This window comes from Salmo trutta, chromosome 7 (genome assembly GCF_901001165.1).
Source record: "Salmo trutta chromosome 7, fSalTru1.1, whole genome shotgun sequence".
Classification (NCBI taxonomy): Eukaryota; Metazoa; Chordata; class Actinopteri; order Salmoniformes; family Salmonidae; genus Salmo; species Salmo trutta.
The window spans coordinates 31,083,898-31,109,307 of NC_042963.1; the positions used below are offsets into that span (position 1 = coordinate 31,083,898).

Sequence of the window (25,410 nt, forward strand, 5' to 3'; positions counted from 1 at the left end):
TATAGAAAATTTGTGGGCAGAACTGAAAAAGCGTGTGCGAGCAAGGAGGCCTACAAACCTGACTCAGTTACACCAACTCTGTCAGGAGGAATGGGCCAAAATTCACCCAACTTATTGTGGGAGGATATCCGAAACATTTGACCCAAGTTAAAAATGTAAAAGCAATGCTACCAAATACTAATTGAGTGTATGTAAACTTCTGACCCACTGGGAATGTGATGAAAGAAATAAAAGCTGAAATAAATCATTCTCTCTACTATTATTCTGACATTTCACATTCTTAAAATAAAAGGTGATCCTAACTGACCTAAAACAGGGAATTTTTACTACGATTAAATGTCAGGAATTGTGAAAAACTGAGTTTAAATGTATTTGGCTAAGGTGTATGTAAACCTCCGACTTCAACTGTATCAATATAACGTGTTGTCATCCCTACTGCCGCTGATCTGGAGGACTCATTAAACACAAATACTGCGTTTGTAAATGGTGTTGGAGAGTGCACCTGCCTATAAAAAAAATAGATTTCTTTGGTTTGCTTACTTATAGTCAAGTAGTATTTTACTTGGTAACTTTCACGAGTCATTTTTTATTAACGTACATTAAACTTTTCCTCAACTATGACCATTTTTCACCACTGGACCCCCGGAGGAATGCCCATTAGAATGAAATGAAACAGAGAACAGATTTTTAATACTTCACATTCCAAACACAGCCTATGATCATACATAAAAAAACACTAACATCCAGGACAAAAATACTAATTAATCCACGTTTATCGACCTTCACACAACAAACGTTACAAGGACCAGAAATGTCAAACCTCAGTCATTGAAGAGTTACTCTCCTCCTTTGAGCACATATGTATGTGGTCGGTCTGTTTCTGTCTCTTATTTGTGTGTTGAAGTCCTGTTGTAGTATTTAGTGTTTGTAGTACTGGGGTTAGGTAGAGATGGTACACTACATTCTTATTTTCTCCTCGTCCTGTTCCGTTTTTGGTTTCTTCTCATCCCTCCGCTCTAGGCCAAACTCGATCACCAAAGGTTTCCCTAGCAACCGGTACCCATTCACCATCTCCAAGGCTCTCTGGGACGTTTTGGTGTCTAGAAAATGGTATAACACTACAATATTAGTGATGGGGAAAATGAGAAATAAATCAATACAGTTACATAGGATGTTATTTTTGGACGATATAATATACAGTACCAGTCAAAAGTTTGGACACAGCTACTCATTCAAGAGTTTCTCTTTATTTTTTACTATTTTCTACATTGTAGAATAATAGTGAAGATGTCAAAACTATGTAATAACACGTGGTAAACAAAAAGGTGTTAAACAAATCAAAATATATTTGAGATTCTTCAAATTAGCCACCCTTCGCCTTGATGACAGCTTTGCACACTCTTGACATTCTCTCAACCAGCTTCACCTGGAATGCTTTTCCAACAGTCTTGAAGGAATTCCCACACATGCTGAGCACTTTTTTGCTGCTTTTCCTTCACTCTGCGGTCCAACTCATCCCAAACCATCTCAATTAGGTTGAGGTCGGGTGATTGTGGAGGCCCGGTCATCTGATGCAGCACTGCATCACTCTCCTTCTTGGTCAAATAGCCCTTACACAGCCTGGGGGTGTGTTGGGTTATTGTCCTGTGGATAAAACAAATGATAGTCCCACTAAGCACAAACCAGATGGGATGGTGTATTGCTGCAGAATGCAGTGGTAGCCATGCTGGTTAAGTGTGCAACGAATTCTAAATAAATCCCTGACAGTGTCACCAGCAAAGCACCCCCACACTTCCTCCTCCATGCTTCACGGTGGGAACCACACATGCGGAGATCATCCGTTCACCTACTCTGCGTCTCACAAAGACACGGCAGTTGGAACCAAAACTCTCAAATTTAGACTGATGATGACTTCTTCGTCTTGTCCTTTAGTAGTGGTTTCTTTGCAGCAATTCGACCATGAAGGCCTGATTAACGCAGTCTCCTCTTAACAGTTGATGTTGAGATGTGTCTGTTACTTGAACTCTGAAGCATTTATTTGGGCTGCAATCTGAGATACAGTTAACTCTAATGAACTTATCCTCTGCATTAGGAGGTAACTCTGGGCCTTTCTTTCGCGGTCCTCATGAGAGCCAGTTTCATCATAGCGCTTGATGGTTTTTGCGACTGCACTTGAAGAAACTTTCAAAGTTCTTGAAATTTTCCAGATTGACCTTCATGTCTTAAAGTAATGATGGACTGTCGTTTATCTTTGCTTATTTGAGCCGTTCTTGCCATAATATGGACTTCGTATTTTACCAAATAGGACTATCTTCTGTATACCACTTCTACCTTGTCACAACATAACTGTGACAAGCTCAAACGCATTAAGAAGGAAAGAAATCCCACAAATTAACTTAACAAGGCAAACCTGTTAATTGAAATGCATTCCAGGTGACTACCTCATGAAGCTGGCTGAGAGAATGCCAAGAGTGTGCAAAGCTGTCAAGGCAAAGGGTGTCTAATTTGAAGAATATGAAATATAAATTATATTTTGATTTGTTTAACAATTTTTTGGCTACTAAATTATTCCATAAGTGCCATTTCATTAGTTTTGATGTCTGCACTATTATTCTACAATGTAGAAAATAGTAAAAATAAAGAAAAACCCTGGAATGAGTAGGTTTTCTGAAACTTGACTGGTACTGTATATAATGTATATGGTGAATTCTGAATACTTTCCGACTCCTTCCCCCACATTTTGTTACATTACAGCCCTATTCTAAAATTGATCAAATCTCTTTTTCCCCCAGATCCTCTCAAGATCTGTCATGTTGGATAGGTAGCATCTCTGCGCAGCTATTTTCAGGTCTCTCCACAGCTGTTTGTTTGGGTTGAAGTCCGGGTTCTGGCTGGGCCACTCAAGGACATTCAGAGACTACCATAAAGGCCTGATTGGTGGAGTGCTGCAGAGATGGTTGTCCTCTGGAAAGTTCTCCTGTCTCCACAGAGGAACTCTGGAGCTCTGTCTGTCCGAGTGACCATCGGGTTCTTGGTCACCACCCTGACCGAGGCCCTTCTCCCCCGATTGCTCAGTTTTGCCAGGTGGCCAGCTCTAGGAAGAGTCTTGGTGGCTCCAAACTTCCTCCATTTAAGAATGCTGGAGGCCACTGTGTTCTTGGGGACCTTCAATGCTGCATACATTTTTTGGTACCCTTCCCCAGATCTGTGCCTCGACACAATCCTGTCTCGGAGCGCTATGGACAATTCCTCCGACCTCACAGCTTGGTTTTTGCTCTGACATGCACTGTCAACTGTGGGACCTTATATAGACAGTGTGCCTTTCCAAATCATGTCCAATCAATTGAATTTACCACAGGTGGACTCCAATCAAGTTGTAGAAACATCAAGGATGATCAATGGAAACAGGATGCACCAGCGCTCAATTTTGAATCTCATAGCAGAGGTTCTGAATACATTTACATTTTAGTCATTTAGCAGACGCTCTTATCCAGAGCAACTTACAGTAGTGAATACATATATTTCATGCATTTTTTAAAAATATTTGTTTTTGTACTGGCCCCCCGTGGGAATCGAACCCACAGCCCTGGCGTTGCACACACACCATGCTGGCGTTGCAAACACCATGCTCTACCAACTGAGCCACATGGAATTTACTTATGTAAATAAAGTATTTCTGTTTTAAAAAACCTGTATTCGCTTTGTCATTATGGGGCATTGTGTGTAGATTCATGAAACAAAAAGATTTAATACATTTTTGAATAAGGCTATAACGTAATACAACGTGGAAAAAGTCAAGGGGTCTGAATACTTTTCAAATGCACCGTACTATATTACATTACACAATTATTACAGCACGTGTTATGTGCAATAAATACACATAGCAAGCACATTTGAATTGGTGTGTTGCTTAGAGATCGAGGGAGTGCGTGCGTGTGTGTATGAGCTCAGTTAGTCAGTCACCTTAAATACAGAGGAGTGTATGCATGTGTGTAATCTGAGCCTACAGGGAGAACTTGTGTGTGAGAGTAAACTCAGTCATCTGATAAAGTTTGTGTGTGTGCACGTCAGTGGTACCTGAAAGTGTGATGAAGGCGTGTCCCTTCAGTCTGCCAGTGAGTAGTCGGTAGACTACAGGCTGGGTGATGTCACAATCAAACCTGGAGAATAGCGCCACCAGCTGGGCCACAGAGGCACGGGCACTCAGGTTCTTCACACACAACACCTACGGACAACCACAGGGACCAGACAACAGCAAGGTGGTGTGGCAGATCTCAAAGCCATGAGACTGAACTCAGACAGTTAAGTTTTTTTTCTCATTCTGTAATATGAGTAGCGCATATATATATATATATATATATATATACACATACATACATACATACATACATACACACACAGCTCCAAAAAATAAAGGGAACACAATGTGACTCCAAGTCAATCACATTTCTGTGAAATCAAACAGTCCACTTAGGAAGCAACACTGATTGACAATACATTTCACATGCTGTTGTGCAAATGGAATAGACAACAGGTGGAAATTATAGGCAATTAGCAAGACACCCCCAATAAAGGAGTGGTTCTGCAGGTGGTGACCACAGACCACTTCTCAGTTCCTATGCTTCCTGGCTGATGTTTTGGTCACTTTTGAATGCTGGCGGTGCTTTCACTCTAGTGGTAGCATGAGACGGAGTCTACAACCCACACAAGTGGCTCAGGTAGTGCAGCTCATCCAGGATGGCACATCAATGCGAGCTGTGGCAAGAAGGTTTGCTGTGTCTGTCAGCGTACTGTCCAGAGCATGGAGGCGCTACCAGGAGACAGGCCAGTACATCAGGAGACGTGGAGGAGCCCGTAGGAGGGCAACAACTCAGCAGCAGGACCGCTACCTCCGCCTTTGTGCAAGGAGGAGCAGGAGGAGCACTGCCAGAGCCCTGCAAAACGACCTCCAGCAGGCCACAAATGTGCATGTGTCTGCTCAAACGGTCAGAAACAGACTCCATGAGGGTGGTATGAGGGCCCGACGTCCACAGGTGGGGGTTGTGCTTACAGCCCAACACCGTGCAGGACGTTTGGCATTTGCCAGAGAACACCAAGATTGGCAAATTCGCCACTGGCGCCCTGTGCTCTTCACAGATGAAAGCAGGTTCACACTGAGCACATGTGACAGAGTCTGGAGATGCCGTGGAGAACGTTCTGCTGCCTGCAACATCCTCCAGCATGACCGGTTTGGCGGTGGGTCAGTCATGGTGTGGGGTGGCATTTCTTTGGGGGGGCCGCACAGCCCTCCATGTGCTCGCCAGAGGTAGCCCGACTGCCATTAGGTACCGAGATGAGATCCTCAGACCCCTTGTGAGACCATATGCTGGTGCAGTTGGCCCTGGGTTCCTCCTAATGCAAGACAATGTAGACCTCATGTGGCTGGAGTGTGTCAGCAGTTCCTGCAAGAGGAAGGCATTGATGCTATGGACTGGCGCGCCCGTTCCCCAGACCTAAATCCAATTGAGCACATCTGGGACATCATGTCTCGCTCCATCCACCAACGCCACGTTGCACCACAGACTGTCCAGGAGTTGGCGGATGCTTTATTCCAGGTCTGTGAGGAGATCCCTCAGGAGACCATCCGCCACCTCATCAGGAGCATGCCCAGGCGTTGTAGGGAGGTCATACAGGCACGTGGAGGCCACACACACTACTGAGCCTCATTTTGACTTGTTTTAAGGACATTACATCAAAGTTGGATCAGCCTGTAGTGTGGTTTTCCACTTTAATTTTGAGTGTGACTCCAAATCCAGACCTCCATGGGTTGATAAATTGGATTTCCATTGATTATTTTTGTGTAAAGATTATTTCATTCATTCAGATCTAGGATGTGTTATTTTAGTGTTCCCTTTATTTTTTGAGCAGCACACACACCTCAGACATGTAACTGAGTCTGGTTAATGTCATTACAACAAGTGAGTGATACTCTTATCTCTCAGGGAAACACGGTTACTAAAACACAATTAGTTTGATGTTACGTTGAGGAAGGTTCTACCTTTGATGGTTTCCCTGGCTGGTAGTTGTGGAACCGTGGTATGCTCCGGATCCCTTCCTCTGTTTCGCGGTTCTGCTGAATCTCTTCCTCTGTAACCTCCTCTACCTCGCCCCGCACCAGCACTGGACCCCCAGGCCCCGCCTTTGCCGCACCACACAGACTACCAATTGGCTGGCTCACATTTATCTTCTTTGGAGCTGACAATTGCTTGTGTACAGGTCTGTCCTGATCTTGTGATTGGCTAGAAGTGTCCAATGTAGCTGATTGGTCAGAGTCCTTTATCCCACTTCTCAATGGATCAGATTTAAGTTCAAGCTGGACTTGTGATTGGTCAGTGCTTTTCCATGAGCTCTGCGATTGCTCAAAGTCAGCTTGTGGTTCAGGCTGAGGTAGAGATGAGTGTCCTGTGGTTTTCAGCTCAGAGTCCTCTGATACAGACGTGTGTTTTCGCCTATCACTTAGGACATCTCTGTACAGGGAGTCCAGGGGGTTTGAGGAAGATGCCCCCTGCTGGTCAGCTTGTGTATCTTCCTCTAAGGGAAAGACCAAAATTGTGAGCACATAAGTGTTAGTAGTCCATGACAGCTTGTAGCCAACTTTAAAAAAAACAACATATTGACCATTTAGCAGACACTCTTATCCAAAGAGGCAATTAGGGCTCATCAAGTGCTAGGCTACCTGCCGCCTTACTTACTTACTTACTTGGTAGTTACAGGGTAATTGCTTGCTGTCTGACTTCAAAATTGCCAATGACAAACAGGAAGATGGACAGCTGAATTCCTTTCTTTCATTTTATATTTTCAATACATGCTTCGAAGTACGGTAATAGAATATTTAGAATTTTTTTGTCACGAAATGCGTCGTGCTCGTCACCCTTCTTTACCATTCGGATAGTGTCTTGAACGCACAAGCAAAACGCCGCTGTTTGGATACAACTATGGATTATTTGGGACCAAACCAACATTTGTTATTGAAGTAGAAGTCCTGGGAGTGCATTCTGACGAAGAACAGCAAAGGTAATAACATTTTTCTTATAGTAAATCTGACTTTGGTGAGTGCTAAACTTGGTGGGTGTCTAAATAGCTAGCCGTGATGGCTGGGCTATCTACTGAGAATATTGCAAAATGTGCTTTCACCGAAAAGCTATTTTAAAATCGGACATAGCGAGTGCATATAGGAGTTCTGTATCTATAATTCTTAAAATAATTGTTCTGTTTTTTGTGAACGTTTATCGTGAGTAATTTAGTAAATTGATCGGAAGTTTGCGGGGGGTATGCTAGTTCTGAACGTCACATGCTAATGTAAAAAGCTGGTTTTTGATATAAATATGAACTTGATTGAACAAAACATGCATGTATTGTATAACATAATGTCCTTGGGGTGTCATCTGATGAAGATCATCAAAGGTTAGTGCTGCATTTAGCTGTGGTTTGGATTTGTGTGACATTATATGTTAGCTTGAAAAATGGGTGTCTGATTATTTCTGGCTGGGTACTCTGCTGACATAATCTAATGTTTTGCTTTCGTTGTAAAGCCTTTTTGAAATCGGACAGTGTGGTTAGATAAAGGAGAGTCTTGTCTTTAAAATGGTGTAAAATAGTCAAAAAGTTTGATTACCTTTCCTGTTCTTCGTCAGAATGCACTCCCAGGACTTCTACTTCAATAACAAATGTAGGTTTGGTCCAAAATAATCCATAGTTATGTTCCAACAGCGACGTTTTGTTCGTGCGTTCTAGACACTATCCCAATGGTAAATAACGGTCGTGCGCACGGCGCATTTCGTGACAAAAGATTTCTAAATATTTCATTACCGTACTTCGAAGCATGTCAACTGCTGTTTAAAATCAATTTTTATGCCATTTTTCTCGTAAAAAAAAAGCGATAATATTCCGACCGAGAATCTGCAATTAGGTAAACAGCCGAAGGAAAATACTGCACAGGGTCGAATCAGGCACGTGCCTAAGCCCTTTGTCCTCTGATGGGCCACTTGGAAAAGGCGATAATGTGTTTCAGCCAGAGGCTGCCTCGTCATCGTTCAGGTTTTTCCCGGGCTCTGAGAGCCTATTGGAGCCGTTGGAAGTGTCACGTTACAGCTAAGATCCTGACTCTTCAATAAACAGAAGCAAGAACAACACCTTGTCAGACAGGCCACTTCCTGCATGAAACCTTCTCAGGTTTTTGCCTGCCAAATGAGTTCTGTTATACTCACAGACACCATTCAAACAGTTTTAGAAACTTTAGGGTGTTTTCTATCCAAAGCCAATAATTATATGCATATTCTAGTTACTGGGCAGGAGTAGTAACCAGATTAAATCGGGTACGTTTTTTATCCGGCCGTGTCAATACTGCCCCCTAGCCCTAACAAGTTTTAACCTACAAAGCATTACATGGGCTTGCTCCTACCTATCTTTCCGATTTGGTCCCGCCGTATATACCTACACGTACACTACGGTCACAAGACGCAGGCCTCCTTATTGTCCCTAGAATTTCTAAGCAAACAGCTGGAGGTACGGCTTTCTCCTATAGAGCTCAATTTTTATGGAATGGTCTGCCTATCCATGTGAGAGACGCAGTCTCGGTCTTGACCTTTAAGTCTTTATTGAAGACGCATCTCTTCAGTAGGTCCTATGATTGAGTGTAGTCTGGCGCAGGGGTGTGAAGGTGAACGGAAAGGCACTGGAGCAACGAACCGCCCTTGCTGTCTCCGCCTGGCCGGTTCCCCTCTCTCCAATGGGATTTTCTGCCTCTAACCCTATTACAGGGGCTGAGTCACTGGCTTACTGGTTCTCTTCCATGCCGTCCCTAGGATGGGTGCGTCACTTGAGTGGGTTGAATCACTGACATGATCTTCCTGTCGGGGTTGGCGACCCCTCAGATTCGTGCCGTGGGGGAGAGCTTTGTGGGCTATACTCAGCCTTGTCTCAAGGTAGTAAGTTTGTGGTTTGAAAATATCCCTCTAGTGGTGTGGGGCTGTGCTTTGGCAAAGTGGGTGGGGTTATATCCTGCCTGGTTGGCCCTGTCCGGGGGTATTGTCGGACGAGGCCACAGTGTCTCCCGACCCCTCCTGTCTCAGCCTCCAGTATTTATGTTGCAATAGTTTGTGTCGGGGGGCTAGGATCAGTCTTATATCTGTAGTACTTCGCCTGTCTTATCCCGTGTCCTGTATGAAATTAAGTATGCTCCCTCTAAAACTCTTTTTCTCTCTGAGGACCTGCTCAGGACTACCTGGCCTGATGACTCCCTGCTGTCCCCAGTCCACCGGTTGTCCCCAGTCCACCTGCTGCTGCTCCAGTTTCAACTGTTCTGCCTGCGGTAATGGAGCCCTGACCTGTTCACTGGACGTGCTACCTTGTCCCGGACCTGCTGTTTTCAACTCGCTCTCTCTACAGCACCTGCTGTCTCTAACTCTGAATGATCGGCTATGAAAAGCCAACTGACATTTACTCTTGAGGTGCTGACCTGTTGCACCATCTATAACCACTGCGATTATTATTATTATTATTATTATTATTTGACCCTGCTGGTCATCTATGAACGTTTGAACATCTTGGCCATGTATTGTTATAAGCTCCACCCGGCACAGCCAGAAGAGGACTGGCCACCCCTCATAGCCTGCTTCCTCTCTCGGTTTCTTCCTAGGTTCTGGCCTTTCTAGGGAGTTTTTCCTAGCCACCATGCTTCTACACCTGCATTGATTGCCGTTTTGGGTTTTAGGCTTGGTTTCTGTACAGCACTTTGACATCGGCTGAACTAAAAAAGGGCTTTATAAATACATTTGATTGATTGGATGTAAGCAAATTTGTGTACACATGGAACATTTCTGGGATCTCAGCTCATGAAATATGGGACCAATACTTTACATGTTGCATTTATATTTTTGTTCAGTATATATATAGATGTATGCTATATCATTGTACTTCACTGTGTCGTTGTAGCCCTGTACTGAAGATGTCTGCACTGTGTTTTGTAGTACATGGCACCCCTTTGATCTCTAGTGGAGTCACGTTGTATGATGCTGTATTGTCTTGTATAGAATTAAGCCATGTTATTATTACATGAATATTGTTTATGGTGAATTACAGATTGTATTATGTATATCTGTCATTCACTATCGTATATTTATTTACCTCTTTACTTGCAGACCACACACACACACACACACACACTTTCTCTCGGCTATTTACAAGCTGTCAAAGCCTTAACCTCTATGGGACCGGCGGGACGAATTCGTCCCACCTACGTAACAGCCAGTTGAATCCAGTGGCGCGATTTTTGAAACACTATTACTTCAATTTCTCAAACATATGACTATTTTACAGCTATTTAAAGACAAGACTCTCGTTAATCTAACCACACTGTCCGATTTCAAAAACGCTTTACAACGAAAGCAAAACATTAGATTATGTCAGGAGAGTGCCCAGCCAGAAATAATCAGACACCCATTTTTCAAGCTAGCATATAATGTCACAAAAACCCAAACCACAGCTAAATGCAGCACTAACCTTTTATGATCTTCTTCAGATGACACATCTAGGACATTATGTTATACAATAGATGCATGTCTGTTCAATCAAGTTCATATTTATATCAAAAACCAGCTTTTTACATTAGCATGTGACGTTCAGAAAAAGCATACCCCCCGCAAACTTCCGGGGAATTTACTAACAATTTGCTAAATTACTCACGATAAACGTTCACAAAAAGCATAATTATTTTAAGAATTATAGATACATTACTCCTCTATGCACTCGATATGTCCGATTTTAAAATAGCTTTTCGGATGAAGCACATTTTGCAATATTCTAAGTACATAGCCCAGCCATCACGGGCTAGCTATTTAGACACCCAACCAGTTCAGCCTTCACCAAAATCATGTTTCCTATAATAAAAATGGTCTTACCTTTCCTGTTCTTCGTCAGAATGCACTCCCAGGACTTCTACTTCAATAACAAATGTAGGTTTGGTCCCAAATAATCCATCGTTATATCCAAACAGCGGCGTTTTGTTCGTGCGTTTCTAGACACTATCAGAATGCTAAATCACGGTCGCGCGCTTGGCGCAGAACGTGACAAAAAAATTCTAAATATTCCATTACCGTACTTCGAAGCATGTCAACCGCTGTTTAAAACCAATTTCTCTCGTAGAAAAGCGATAATATTCCGGCCGGGAATCTGCAATTAGCTAAACAGCCGAATGAAAATACTCCACGGGGGCGAATCGCTCACACGCCTAATTCAATGGTCCTCTGATGCGACACTTGGAAAAGGAGATAACGTGTTTCAGCCTGAGGCTGCCTCGTCATCGTTCAGGTTTTTCCCGGGTTCTGAGAGCCTATTGGAGCCCTAGGAATTGTCACGTTACAGCTAAGATCCTGACTCTTCAAAGAACAACAACACCTTGTCAGACAGGGTACTTCCTGCATGAAACCTTCTCAGGTTTTTGCCTGCCATAGGAGTTCTGTTATACTCACAGACACCATTCAAACAGTTTTAGAAACTTTAGGGTGTTTTCTATCCAAACCTGAACAATAATAAGCATATTCTAGCTTCTGAGTTGGTGTAGGAGGCAGTTAAAAATGGGCACATATTTTTTCCAAAATTCTCAATGCTGCCCCTAGCCCGTAGAGGTTAAAGTGCACTAGCCCATGTACTACATAGTACAGGCACAGCACAATGTATGAATATTCAGCATTAACCTCTCTTGGGTAGGGGGCAGTATTTTCACAGCCGGATGAAAAACATACCCAAATGAAAACGGCCTACTACTCGGGCCCAGGAACTAGAATATGCATATTATTAGTAGATTTGGATAGAAAACACTCTCAAACAGTTTCTAAAAATGTTTGAATGACGTCTGAGTATAACAGAACTCATATGGCAGGCAAAAACCTGAGAAAAAGCCAACCAGGAAATCTGGTTCTTGTAGTCTTTTCAAGTCATTGCCTATCTAACGCACCGTGACCTAGGGTTCATTTTGCACTTCTTAAGGCTTCCACTAGATATCAACAGTCTTTACAACCTAGTTTCAGGCTTTTGCAGTGAACAGAGAGCGAACAAGAAGACCGGGAAGTTGGTGACTCAGAAAATGACGTGAGTTTTGTGGCGCGCGTTCACATGATGAGGCAGCTGTGTTCCAAAACATTTTTCAAGTCATTGGAATCGTCCGGTTGGAATATTATTGAAGTTTTACGTTAAAAAGGACCTAAAGATTGATGCTATACGTTTGACATGTTTCAACGAACGTAAATATAACTTTTTTTTTTAACTTTTCGTTGCCAAATTTTGGGCGCACTTCCTACATTTGGAGTAGCTTACTGAACGCACTAACAACAAGGAGCTATAGGGACATAAATTATGGACTTTATCGAACAAAGCAAAATGTATTGTGGACCTGGGAATCCTGGAAGTGCCTTCTGATGAAGATCAAAGATAAGTGGATATTTATAATGCTATTTATGATTTTAGATGACTCCAAAATGGAGGGTATCTGTATTGCCTGGTGTATGTTTCTGAGCGCCGTACTCAGATTATTGCAAAGTGTGCTATCCTCGTGAAGCTTTTTTGAAATCTTTCATAGCGTTTGCATAAAGGAGATGTTTATCTATAATTCTTTGAATAACACTAATATTTCATCAACGTTTATGAGTATTTTTGTAAATTGTTGTGCTGATTCACCGGCAGTATTGGAGGCAAAATATTTTCTGAACATCACGCGCCAATGTAAAATGCTGTTTTTGGACATAAATATGAACTTTATCGAAACAAAACATACATGTTTTGTCTAACATTGAGTCCTAGGAGGGTCATCTGATGAAGATCGTCAAAGGTTAGTGAATATTTTAGCTGAATTTCTGTTTTTTTGTGACACCTCTCCTGCTTGGAAAATGGCTGTGTGGTTTTTCTTGTGTTGTCCCTGTCCTAACATAATCTAACTTTATGCTTTCGCCGTAAAGCCTTTTTGAAATCGGACAATGTGGTTACATTAAGGAGAAGTGTATCTTTACAATGATGTAAAATAGTCGTATGTTTGAGAACTTTGAATTCTGACATGTTGTTGTTTTGAATTTGGCGCTCTGATTTTTCACTGGCTGTTGAATAGTGTGAACCGTGGTTGGGACGCTGCCCAAGAGAGGTTAAACCACCGTAATCCTCTGTCTTGTCATCTGTGACCCTATCAGCACACAGGAGCGTACACAAAGTAAAACAAAACTTAAAGAATATACAGTCCACCAAGTCCTCATTTACACTAACAGGAGCTCAAACCGGTACATATAAGCAGTTGGCCCCTCCAAGGACCCTATAATTATCCAAATGGCAATTACAACCAATAAACTGGATCAACAATGTAAAAGGCAATTTCCACATCCATTGTTACATTCATCTTAAATCAGACTTAATGATTATTAGCCTAATGATATTTCATCACCATTCATCTATGGAACAATCATTTTCTCTTATTCAACGTACTGACTCCAAAGCGTGGTGCGCAGCCCACGTAGCCTATTTCTATGCGCACGGAGGTGTGCACAATCCTTTACGCAAAACCAGAATGATAGACACACGGAACTCTGACATAACCCAGGAAATATGAACAAACCATACATTGAATTAAATAAACAGAACTTCTACCTCATCAGTCTTGCGAACGTTCATGTGCATAATAAACATTGCTCCCACTCAGAGGGTAAGAAATGGTAAATGAAAATGTATTGTATCAAACATGAAACAACAAACGATATGGAGATGGAATGATGAAACGGTAACAATTGTGGGATTAGATGGAATACAGATTTTCCACATATGCATTTAAACGTGTGAAAGTAACAGTAAACATTTCAACAAGAGAACAAAGCTCTCTCCAGTGGCGGGAGTTTGGAGAGCACAAGTGGAGATGGTGCGTCTTCGCCACTGTAGGCTAATAATTCATCTTAACAACTAATTACAAATGCAAGTTTCAAAAGTGAATTATCAATTTCAAGAAATGTTGACATACCAAAAGACCAGTAGGCCTAAAAACTAAGCTAGTCGTTTTTGCTTGATGCCCAATTGCAAGTGAGTTTACAAACTAAACAAGTAATATTCTTGATCACTCCAAATTTTTTGGAGCTGCATATTTATTTATTAACTGTTGATTGACAGTTTGCTGTTTCAATCAAAGGGCCGAGTGCACATTTTTTTCCAAGGGAGATGCTGTATTTTTATAGTTTACTTCGCTACTTGAGTCATCTCTCTATTGCGCTTTCCACATAGACCTAGCCCCGCCCCATCACTCAAGGAGCGCATTTGTCGTTCCTCGACCACGAGACACTTGCGTTCAGTCTGCATGGTCAATACAGCACATACAACAATACTGAAGACAACGATGCTGTTTTCACTTTGTTTCTCAATATAAATCCACTAGCATTCCATAATTACACTATTAGTTTGTGTTTCTTACATCTGCAAATAGCTAGTGTCATAACAGTCCTGTGAGGATCACAATGGGAAATGATTGACAATAACCAGACCTTCTCTCACCCATAGAAGATGGGAGGAGGGAACTGGGCCGTTTGACAGTTCACACCTTGTTGTAAATTACAGGAGAAGGGGGCTCTTTCTTCCCCTCCAGTAAAATCCACCAAGGAATGGTCTTTGTTAACAGACTTTTTCCCGCCGAATCTCTAACAGTCAAAAGTGGATACTGGAACAATATTTCTATCATAAGAATGAGGGGAAGGGTCAGTGTAGAGCTATAGAAAACTAATTTCATATTGGTTTTTGTTTTGTGAGGGCATTAAAAATGGTATGGACGAAATACTGTAACTTGGAAAGTATACCCCCTTAATCTGTCAAGTTTCCATCCAATACGTTGTGCATATAATATGAACAAATATTTTTGTTAAGATATGAATGTGATTTTAGGAGTCATAAGAGATAACTTGCTATCATATACCGTTGCGCAGTAAGTAGCCGTGCCCCGAGTGAGGTGAGAGAGCGTGTCAGACTGACGGAACCATCCCCTTCGGAGCATAAAAGGATTGCCAACAGAGATTAACATTAGACCAAGAAACATGAGGCGGGAGCTACACATTTGAAATGGTTGGAACTTTGAACCTCAACTCGAAGTGAAAAAATCCTCACCTTCATTTAGACCAGAACATTGCCAGGTTGCAGCTGTGCGTGTAAAGTGGTCTGAGCATGAACCCTGAATAATCAACACGAGGTGTAGGCGAGAAGCTCTCCTCCCAGACAATCACTGGTACGTCTGATTAGCTGTCCTAAGTCAGATATCGGGAAAAGCGAATCTAAGGGGGACCATTCTACTACTCTTCAAACCACCCCATCCTACTACGAGTGTCAAATCACCATATTCTCCTACCATCATCACCAATGGGAACCGTCAACATGGCTGGTTATCTTCCAGAGTGAACAACAGTAGGAGAGACGGCCCGGACCCTTTCGGACAATCAGAGCCTTACAAGCTGAAAGGCCAAACCACATCCTTCCTAAGGCGTGGTTCCGACAGATAAAAGGCGAACAAAGGCACTCACACGTAAATACATTAATGGTTTCTTATTCCAAACGGGCAGTGGTTCGAACATAATTAGCTATAAAGCCAGATAATACCAGTGATGGTGTACACTTAAATCAGCATGTTGTTTGTGCAGCAAAATCAAAGAGGAAGACGCGAAGCAATAATATGTTAGCTACATGAAGTAGCTAAGAGAAAACATTCAAAAGCAGCCAAAGATTATAAGGTCCCCTAGGAAACACTAATCAACACTTTGGTTCCAACCCAGTCACAATAACTCCCCTCTGCATTTTCATTAGTTATGTTAAACACTGTATTAAAAGTGCCCACTATTATTTTTGGTGTTAGTTGAATCATCCCACCTTGATGATACAGTGCAGTGAGGAAGCCCAGGCGGTCATTGCCCTGGAACAGGGCCTTCTCTATCTCCATCTCTCTGCGGGACAGAGGTAGGCTGGCTGAGAAGCGCTGTGGGCGGGAAATGAGCTCTGACCTGGCATCCATCTTGTCCTGGATCACCAGAAGACGCTGCTTCCGCGCCCCGGGGGCCACACACACCCCATGACCCTGTAGGGCAGAACACACAACATGGCTTCCTGTAGAAAACACACCATAGCCCTGAACCACCACCCACGTACCCACCATACCTGCCTGCTTGACCATGTTGTTTGAAGTCAAGACATTTTCTCAATGAGACTAAGCAATATAAATAAAGGTTGAATAATAGAATCCTTTCCTCAGTAAGTATTGAAGTAACTAGAGTTGAGGTAAGTTCATCCCTCATCTCTTACAGTTTGGATGGATGCCTGAGTTACCACAGAGACCCATGGTAGGTCAAACAATCAATATCTATATCAGGCTACACCACCAGGAGGTTTTGGCGTCTGAAAAAACACTCACAGTTGACATTATTACAATCTGGTTGTACTGACATCATTTCAACCAGTTTTGCACACTGGAAAGCAACAACCACCTTCTCTTCGATATTATGACCTACTTTTCCCAACAGGATGTAGGTGTCCAATAACTGTACCATCCCTTGTTATATAATATCAATGATATATCTAAATAACATTCACCTTCTCAGTGTTCTCTGGCTGGTCTCTGTTGAGCCACAGTTCTACCTCCATGTCTGTGAGCCCCAGCTCCCTGAGACTGGCCAGCTCACTCTCCCCATCCTGTAGAGCCTGGAACTGGGATAGACTCCTCACCCCGGCAGCCTGCTCCCCAAACGGCTTGTACAGCGCGGCAGGGGCAAAACACTTCCTCTTGGCAACACATCTAAGACAACACATGAGAGATCTCTACGTCCATGTCGTCCCTCTGAATGTGGTCTGAATGAGAGGTCTGAGTCAGTCTCTAAGTAGATAATAAGATTTAATTTCGGGAGCAGCAATTCTTAATAATTTAGTTCTCATGCCTGGATCATTTCAGGGTTAACATGCAGTAATGTAGCCTAAATTAAGTGTAGGCCTATTATTTTGCTCAATCGCGTATAGGGAAGTCCCATAAGCCCGCAGAAGTTGTGAAATATGAACACGAGTCTCACATCCTTTTGAAATGATAGATTGCTATTATTTTCTATCGGCAGGCAATCATGATTAAGATACTCCCAATTTAACACCAGACGCTCGTTAACAAAGCGAAGGTATAGAAAAAAAATATTAAACATGGATCAAAAAAGTGACTTTTTCAAATCATTGCAGAGATTCATCGAGATCAGATTTTTTATTTCTTTACTTTATCGGAAAGAACAGATACAACAGTTTTGAAAGCACAGTCACTTTGGGCTCTGTTTCAAAATATAACTTTGTTATATGACAGCGGTTCCACACGTTCCCATGAGACACTGAAGTTGTGGCAAAAATATTATTTATATTTTATTCTGTTATCTTCTTTCTATAAAACATATGTTTGTTGACTGTGATTACGACAGGTTCTCGTCTGTTTAATGAACAAACTTGATTTTATTTCATAGGCTGAGCAGAGAAGTAACAAACTCAATATGCTATTCTTCTGAAAATACATTGTATTAGTCTTATGTTTTCTAAGGGCCTGCCTCAACGAATTAATAACAGATCTTTGTGATGGTGTATATTCAATGGATTTATTCAAATAAACGCCTACCCACATCTTCACAGCTCTATCACCGGTACTGGCATGTGCACGGGAGGTATAATAGGCTTATAACGGCAAAAAGGTGGTAAAAATGGGCTGTTTGAAAGGTAGTCATAGCAACATTACCTCATTGTCTTTTACAGGCGACATACCATAAATCCTATGTGAAAAGTGAACTGTCAGTCCTGACCTAGGGTGTAATAAAATGTGTAAATAGTGTGGCTGTTGCAACTTGCTATTGTAATGCTGTATAAGAAAAGAAACAGTATGATGAGGTGAGTTTCCCCTTTACTATGTAAAGTGCTTTCAGCTTTCAGTTGGAAGAAAAACTCTATAAATCCAATCTAGGCTACGTCGCAGTGCCAGCTGTGCCACTAGAGATTCTGGGTTCGAGTCAAGGCTCTGTCGCAGCCGGCCACGACCGGGAGACTCATGGGGCAGCGCACAATTGGCGCAGCGTCGTCCGGGTTAGGTTGGGAGGGATGTTCCTGTCCCATCGCGCACTAGCGACTCCTGTGGCGGGCCGGACGCAGTGCATGCTGACACGGTTGCCAGGTGTACGGTGTTTCCTCCAACACATTGGTGCGGCTGGCTTCCGGGTTAAGCGGGCATTGTGTCAAGGAGCAATGCAGCTTGGCTGGGTTGTGTTTCGGAGGGTGCACGGCTCTCAATCCTTTGCCTCTCGAGTCCGTACGGGAGTTGTAGCGATGGGACAGGACTGTAACTACCAATTGGATACCACAAAATTGAGGAGAAATGGGGGTGTAAAAAAAAGTTGATATAGATATATATCAAATCTATTATTATTATTATAATTTAGTAGAAGTGTAGGTTATTGTATCTGAACTGTGTGGTAAAAGCTATTGTAATTCTGTGTGTGTGTGTCGAGAGGCTCACCTGTCTATGTTGACGTCTGTGTCTAACTGCTGTAGGAGGAGACTGTGGAGCTGTCTCTGTCCCTCTGTCTCCTGTTCCTCCAAGACTGGGCCGTCCTCACACGCATGACGGGTCATACTGTAACACACAGGGTCAAAAAGTATACACGTTGGTCTCATACACATACAGCACAACTGTCGTTAGCAACCGATTATTGGGCAAACCCGTTAAACCACAGCACGTTTTTGGTTTAAGTACAATACCATTGGATATTAATGTTGAAAGTTTGATTTATATTCCTATAATTTAAGTTGAAAATTATGCCGTCTCTGCTTCCAGTTGACAAGACATTTTGATAAATATCCCAATGTCAAGACAATTTTAACGTGCCAAAATCAATAACCAATATGCAGAAACAGTTTGTGATATTGAAAACCTTAAGATAAAATGTACCATCTACACATAGTGACTTCAGAAAGTATTCACACCCCTTGACTTTTTCCACATTTTGTTGTGTACCAGCCTGAATTTAAAATGGATTAAATTGAGATTGTGTGTGTAGGCCAGTGACAATACCCCATAATGTCAAAGTGAAGTTGTGTTTTTAGAAATGTAAAGCTGAAATGTCTTGAGTCAATAAGCATTCAAACCCTTTGTTATGGCGAGCCTAAATAAGTTCAGGTGTAGAAATGTGCATAACAAGTAACATAATAAGTTGCATGTTTAATGATTTTTGTACCCCACGCATAATTATAAGGTCCCTCAGTCGAGCAGTGAATTTCAAACAGATTCAACCACAAAGACCTGGGAGGTTTTCCAATGCCTAGCAAAAAAGGGCACCAATTGGTAAACATAAAAAAGCAGACATTGAATACCCCTTTGAGCATGGTGAAGTTATTAATTACACTTTGGATGGTGTATCAATAGACCCAGTCAGTACAAAGATACAGGCGTCCTTCCTAACTCAGTTGCCGGAGAGGAAGGAAACCGCTCAGAGATTTCACCATGAGGCCAATGGTGATTTTAATGACAGAGTGAAAAGATGGAAGCCTGTACAGAATAAAACATTTCTAAACATGCATTCTGTTTGAAATATGGCACTGAAGTAAAACCACAAAAAAATGTGGCAAAGAAATGAACTTTATGTCCTGAATACAAAGTGTTATGTTTGGGGGCAAATCCAACACATCAGAGTACCACTCTTCATATTAAGTATGGTGGTGGCGGCATCATGTTATGGGTCTGCTTGTCATCGGCATAAAAAAACGGGAATAGAGCTAAGCACAGGCAAAATCCTAGAAAACCTGGCTCAGTCTGCTTTCCAACAGACAATGGAAAACAAATTCCCCTTTCAGCAGGACAATAACCTAAAACACAAGGCCAAATATACACTGGAGTTGCTTACCAAGACGACATTGAATGCTCCGGAGTGGCCTTGTTACAATTTTTACTTAAATTGGCTTGAAAATGTCTGTTTAACAATGACAACTTGACAAAGCTTGAATAATTTTTTTAAGACTCATTTGCAAATATTGTGCAATCCAGGTACGCAAAGCTCTTACAGACTTACCCAGAAAGACTCACAGCTGTAATTGCTGCCAAAGGTGATTCTAACATGTTTTTTATTTTTACCTTTATTTAACTAGGCAAGTCAGTTCAGAACAAATTCTTATTTTCAATGACGGCCTAGGAACAGTGGGTTAACTGCCTGTTCAGGGGCAGAGCGACAGATTTGTACCTTGTCAGCTCGGGGATTTGAACTTGTAACCTTTCGGTTACTAGTCCAACACTGAATACTTATGTCAATTAGATTTCTCCATTTGATTTTCAATAAATTTGCTAAAATGTAAAAACCAAACATGTTTTCACTGTCATTATGGGGTAATTTTTTGTAGACGGTTGAAAAAAATACATCTTTTTTAATCAATTTTGAATTCAGGTGGTGACAAGAAAATGTGTTATAGTTTCTGAAGGCATCGTACATGTTCAACAAGTAGGCCTAATCATACTCAGGGAGATTGGGTTAAGTCAAGCTTTTTATATTCAACATCACCACGGGAAATCAAGGGAAATATAGTATTCTTTCTAACATAGATATCTATATGAGTTTCCAGATATTGTGCATCAGAATAAATGTAAACAAAAAAACATAGCTTGTCCCAGAAAAGTGGTCTCTTTGCACAACTAAACCCAGGTATGGGGTAAATTGAGCTTAGGGACAGTGTAAGCTGAGCGACCTTAGGGTAATTGGGTGATGGTGTCCTGTAATCAGTGGGTGATTGTGCTGGTAGGTCAAAGTTGAATTAATTCATTGGGGTTGGGTATACCTACATTCAGCTATAGATCTCTCTGTTCAATATCACTTATCCTTCCATTTCTTGACCAGTTGTCTGGGACAGGGATGTTGTTTCGACGTGCCAATTTGTAAGGATGTTCTCTGCATTTGAGGCCACAAAGCCCATGAAACTGATCCGCAATATTCTCAACGTTGAGCAAGCTCAGAGTCCATATCATCAGATAAGACCTTGTTTGCCTCTGCTACTCTATCATAGCCTCTTTCACACAGGTACTTGTTCTTTTTTTTGTCAACGTACATCTTCAGTGTCATAAGTAAATGAGTTTATCCCTTGCTGCAGCTCAAATGGACTTCCCTTCTCTCACATCCTTGACTAGTCTCAAGAATCTCAAGTGGGGATAGTTCCCTGCTTGTTTAACATTTGTATGCAGGGGACATGATGTTCATATGCATGACATATTGCAAAAACACTATGCATTAAACTGACAAAATGTAATCAGTATTTGTATGGGGTATAGTGGCCATTGGCTCAACTTACCCAAAGGCAAACATTTACACTATATTAGCCCACACAGCTACAAGGAAACACTTTCATGCTAGGTTTAGGCCCTCATATTGTAGCTTATAGAGACCCCAGCTGATGTAAAAAAAAAAATCTTAACCAAAGTACATCGTTTTAAGATATAAGCATCATGAAACCTATAAGTGTCACGCCCTGACCATAGAGAGCCCTCGGTTCTCTATGGTGTTTAGGTCAGAGCGTGACTAGGGGGGTGTTCTAGTCATTCATTTTCTATGTTGCTGGTTTGTATGGTTCCCAATTAGAAGCAGCTGGTAATAGTTGCCTCTAATTGGGGATCATATTTAGGAAGCCCTTTCTCCCACCTGCATTTGTGGGATATTGTTTTGAGAGTGCATGTAGCACTATGGTACTTCACGGTCGTTGTTTGTTTAAGTTTCACTAAAATAAAGATGTGGAACTCCAATCACGTTGCGCCTTGGTCCACTCTGTACGACGATCGTGACAATAAGACAAATTCACCTAACTTGCTTACCACTTTTTCCATGTGGTTTCCTTCACCAGACTCCATGAAATGACAACCTCTTCCTAAATATTTGGTAAAATGTTTAATTGTGTGTATGGTTTCCTAGAAACAAGTGTGGCTCAATTCACCACACTTTGCCCTACTTGTATATACAGTACCAGTCAAATGTTTGGACACCTACTCATTCAAGGGTTTTTCATAATTTTGACTATTTGGTACATTGTACAATAGTGACATCAAAACTATGAAATAACACATATGGAATCATGTAGTAAGGCAAAAGTATAATCTTTTTTTTTTTTTTTGATTTAAAAAGATTTTAGATTTTTCAAAGTAGCCACCCTTCGCCTTGATGACAGCTTTGCACACTCTTGGCATTCTCTAAACCAGCTTCACCTAGAATGCTTTTCCAACAGTCTTGAAGGAGTTCCCTCATATGCTGAGCACTTGTTGACTGCTTTTCCTTCACTGTGGTCCAATTCATCCAAAACCATCAACATGCGGAGATCATCCGTTCACCTACTCTGCGTCTCACAAAGACACAGTGGTTGGAACCAAAAATCTCAAATTTGAACTCAGACCAAAGATTTCCACCGGTCTAATGTCCATTGCTCGTGTTTTTTGGCCCAAGCAATGTCCTTTAGTAGTGGTTTCTTGGCAGCAATTCGACAAGGCCTGATTAACGCAGTCTCCTTTGAACAGTTGATGTTGAGATGTGTTACTTGAACTCTGTGAAGCATTTATTTGGGTTGCAATTTCTGAGGCTGGTAACTGTAACTTATCCTCTGCAGCAGAGGAAACTCTGGGTCTTCCTTTCCTGAGGCGGTCCTCATGAGAGCCAGTTTCATCATAGCGCTTGATGGTTTTTGCGACTGCACTTGAAGAAAGTTTCAAAGTTTTTGAAATGTTCCGTATTGACTGACCTTCATTTCTCTTTGCTTATTTGAGCTGTTCTTGCCATAATACGGACTTGGTCTTTTACCAAATAGGGCTATCTTCTGTATACCACCCCTGCCTTGTCACAACACATCTGAGTGGCTCAAATTAACTTTTAACAAGGGACACCTGTTAATTGAAATGCATTCCAGGTAACTACCTTATGAAGCTAGTTGAGAGAATGACAAGAGTGTGCAAAGCTGAAATCAAGGCAAAGGGTGTCTACTTTGAAGAATCTTTTTGGTTTCTACATGATTCCATATGTGTTATTTCATAGTTCGGATGTCTTCACTAGTATTCTACAATGTAGAAAATAGTTTAAATACAAATAAAAAACCCTCGAATGAGAAGGTGTTGAAACGTTTGACTATAGTAGTTAAAAAAAATATATATCTTAAACTCCACAGCAACCCTGGTGTTTTGACAAGAGGCAACAATTCACTCATATCGATGAGGTAAATTACTTTGCAAGCTCTGTTGAAACTACCACAACTCAAAACCCACATGGAAAATGGATTTTTTTTTTTACATCACTAGTTAGAGAACAACCTGCAGAAGAGTGTCAGCAGATTTTTGGAATGTTGCATTTTTAAAACGGGGATCACCAACAGAACAACAAACGCAACACTATTTTGTAAATTACAGATATCGATTATCACGCTGAAATCAATAGCACGTCCAGCTAAAACTATCACAGCTCAAAAACCACACGGAATATGGGAATAATATGTACATCACTGGTTAGACGACAACTTGTAAAAGACGCCTAGCTAGCTACATTTTGAATCAAGTGTGTCGCCAACGCGGCAAGTGTAAAGCAACTGTTTTTTGGTGAATCACTTTAATCGATATCACGTTGAAATCAATAGAATCGGGGTAAACGTTTAGGGTGTATGCGCTATTTAAACTAACCCTTTTGAAAGACCACACGGAATATGAGAACGCAACCGTGCAGCGCTCTAGACTAGAGCTTCCATAGAGCTTGTGCAGCAGTCTGACCCTTTGACGTCCCAACAATGATCACCTCTAACTAACTTTAGTACATCGCATTCCAGCTTCACATAATTCATTCGGTGACAGACACGTATAGTTATTGGCTACAAGATTGCATGCATGTATATCATACAGTAAACTGTTGAAATGAATATAACCGTAGCATATAATGTTGTTTACCGTCGCATATTTCCGTGTTCTTCTGAGGTTTAATGGCAGACTACAACCTACTGGTGTATTGAGTACCACAGTAGGAGACATAATACCCATAAACCCTAGCGGTAAAACCCGGAACTATTTCTTCACCATTCTTTTTTCTGTCGGGGATGTTAGAACCACTTCATATAAGGTCTGTGTTTCGTGTAGGCTTACCCTACAGGCTTGACGTTTTGATAACCGCGCAAGTAACGATAGGAATAAGCTGAAACATTTTTATGTAATTCATTTAATTATTCTTTTGGCCCAATTTCATATTCACAAATGTAAATTAACAAAAAAAAAACATTTTCTTACCCTACAAAAAGAAATTGAACTGTATTTTAAGACAATTAAATAATCTACTAACAAAAAAAATCTGTTAGAATTATAAATGTATGTATGTCCCTTAAGGTCCGTGTGTAATGTGATATTGTACCCCCTAGCTCAATTGTCCATTGTATATAATCTATATATACACTTGTGTTCCCTCATGTACTTTCTGTATTGATTTGTTGTTAATAAAAAGATAATCGCGCAAATATATTTCGGATAAGGTAACTTTCATCAATATATTCGCCTGTCCAGAGACAGCACACCTCCATCTCGCCGACGTCGGCCGGCAGCGGTATGTCGTTTGTAAATCGTGTTCGGTTTAGAACGTCGGCGGGAGGGCGGCTGTGAGTGTGGTGGGTCGAAACGCATGCGCGCTGCACGGTCACAGTCGGCGGTAGATCGTTCAGACATCGAAATTCAATGCTTGAATTGCTGCCTTCTCATTCCTTACCTGCGGGGGGCGCGTTTCACATATTTTAGGGATTGCCTACCCATGGACAGTCAAACATTTTCAGGTAGTTGCTGGCAATAATGTTATCTGAAAATATGTATAAAGCCTATAGGCTTAAATAAATGAATTTAAGCACAGGTGTCAATTTGGCAAATCATAAACCAATTGGCCACCTCTACTGCACTGTGTAGAAGATAAGAAAACCAAAAATATGAGTTGGCAATGTGAAATTAAATTACTGAGCCATCCATCCACATTGGTTCTCGTAACATTGCTTAATAACACTTTGGAGAAGTCAATGGGTTCTCAAACGGGATTCTCAAGCGAGAGACCACAGTTGACATCCACCAGTTGCCCATTTTACTCATACACTTTTTTTAAATGATCATGCAAATCTTAAAATTACTAAAAGATGCTGTGATGCCAAATGTTTTAAAAATAAATCTAACTAATCATGTAGGCTACATTCAGACATCAAAGATTATGTTCTCTGTAATATATAAGGGGTAGGGTATTGGCCTACATGAGGGGATTTGATAGGGGAAATGTAATCAATAAATGGGGCGATCTGGACTAGGATTAATAAAGCAATTTTACAAAATAGGCTTTACAAACT

At 41.4% G+C, this 25,410-nt stretch overlaps 1 protein-coding gene across 1 annotated transcript; it reads right to left on the reverse strand.

Moving 5' to 3' along the window:
- Positions 1 to 540: 540 nt before the first annotated feature.
- rbm41 (RNA binding motif protein 41) lies at positions 541 to 24,090 on the reverse strand. The gene is made up of 7 exons (XM_029758565.1): positions 23,993 to 24,090; positions 18,563 to 18,679; positions 16,627 to 16,828; positions 15,910 to 16,114; positions 6,038 to 6,570; positions 4,078 to 4,225; positions 541 to 1,100 (listed from the first exon to the last, which is right to left on the reverse strand). Exons 1-7 carry the CDS (start codon positions 23,998 to 24,000, stop codon positions 958 to 960), a joined length of 1,356 nt encoding a protein of 451 aa, XP_029614425.1. The 5' UTR covers positions 24,001 to 24,090; the 3' UTR covers positions 541 to 957.
- Positions 24,091 to 25,410: the final 1,320 nt, after the last annotated feature.

Bases quoted from the DNA above. Each gene is read 5' to 3' on its own strand.
- rbm41 (XM_029758565.1), bottom strand. The intron at 6,571-15,909 runs GTGGGATGATTC...TCTTTCCCTTAG, and splicing joins CACTGCACTGTATCATCAAG to AGGAAGATACACAAGCTGAC. The intron at 4,226-6,037 runs GTAGAACCTTCC...GGTTGTCCGTAG, and splicing joins AGCCAGGGAAACCATCAAAG to GTGTTGTGTGTGAAGAACCT.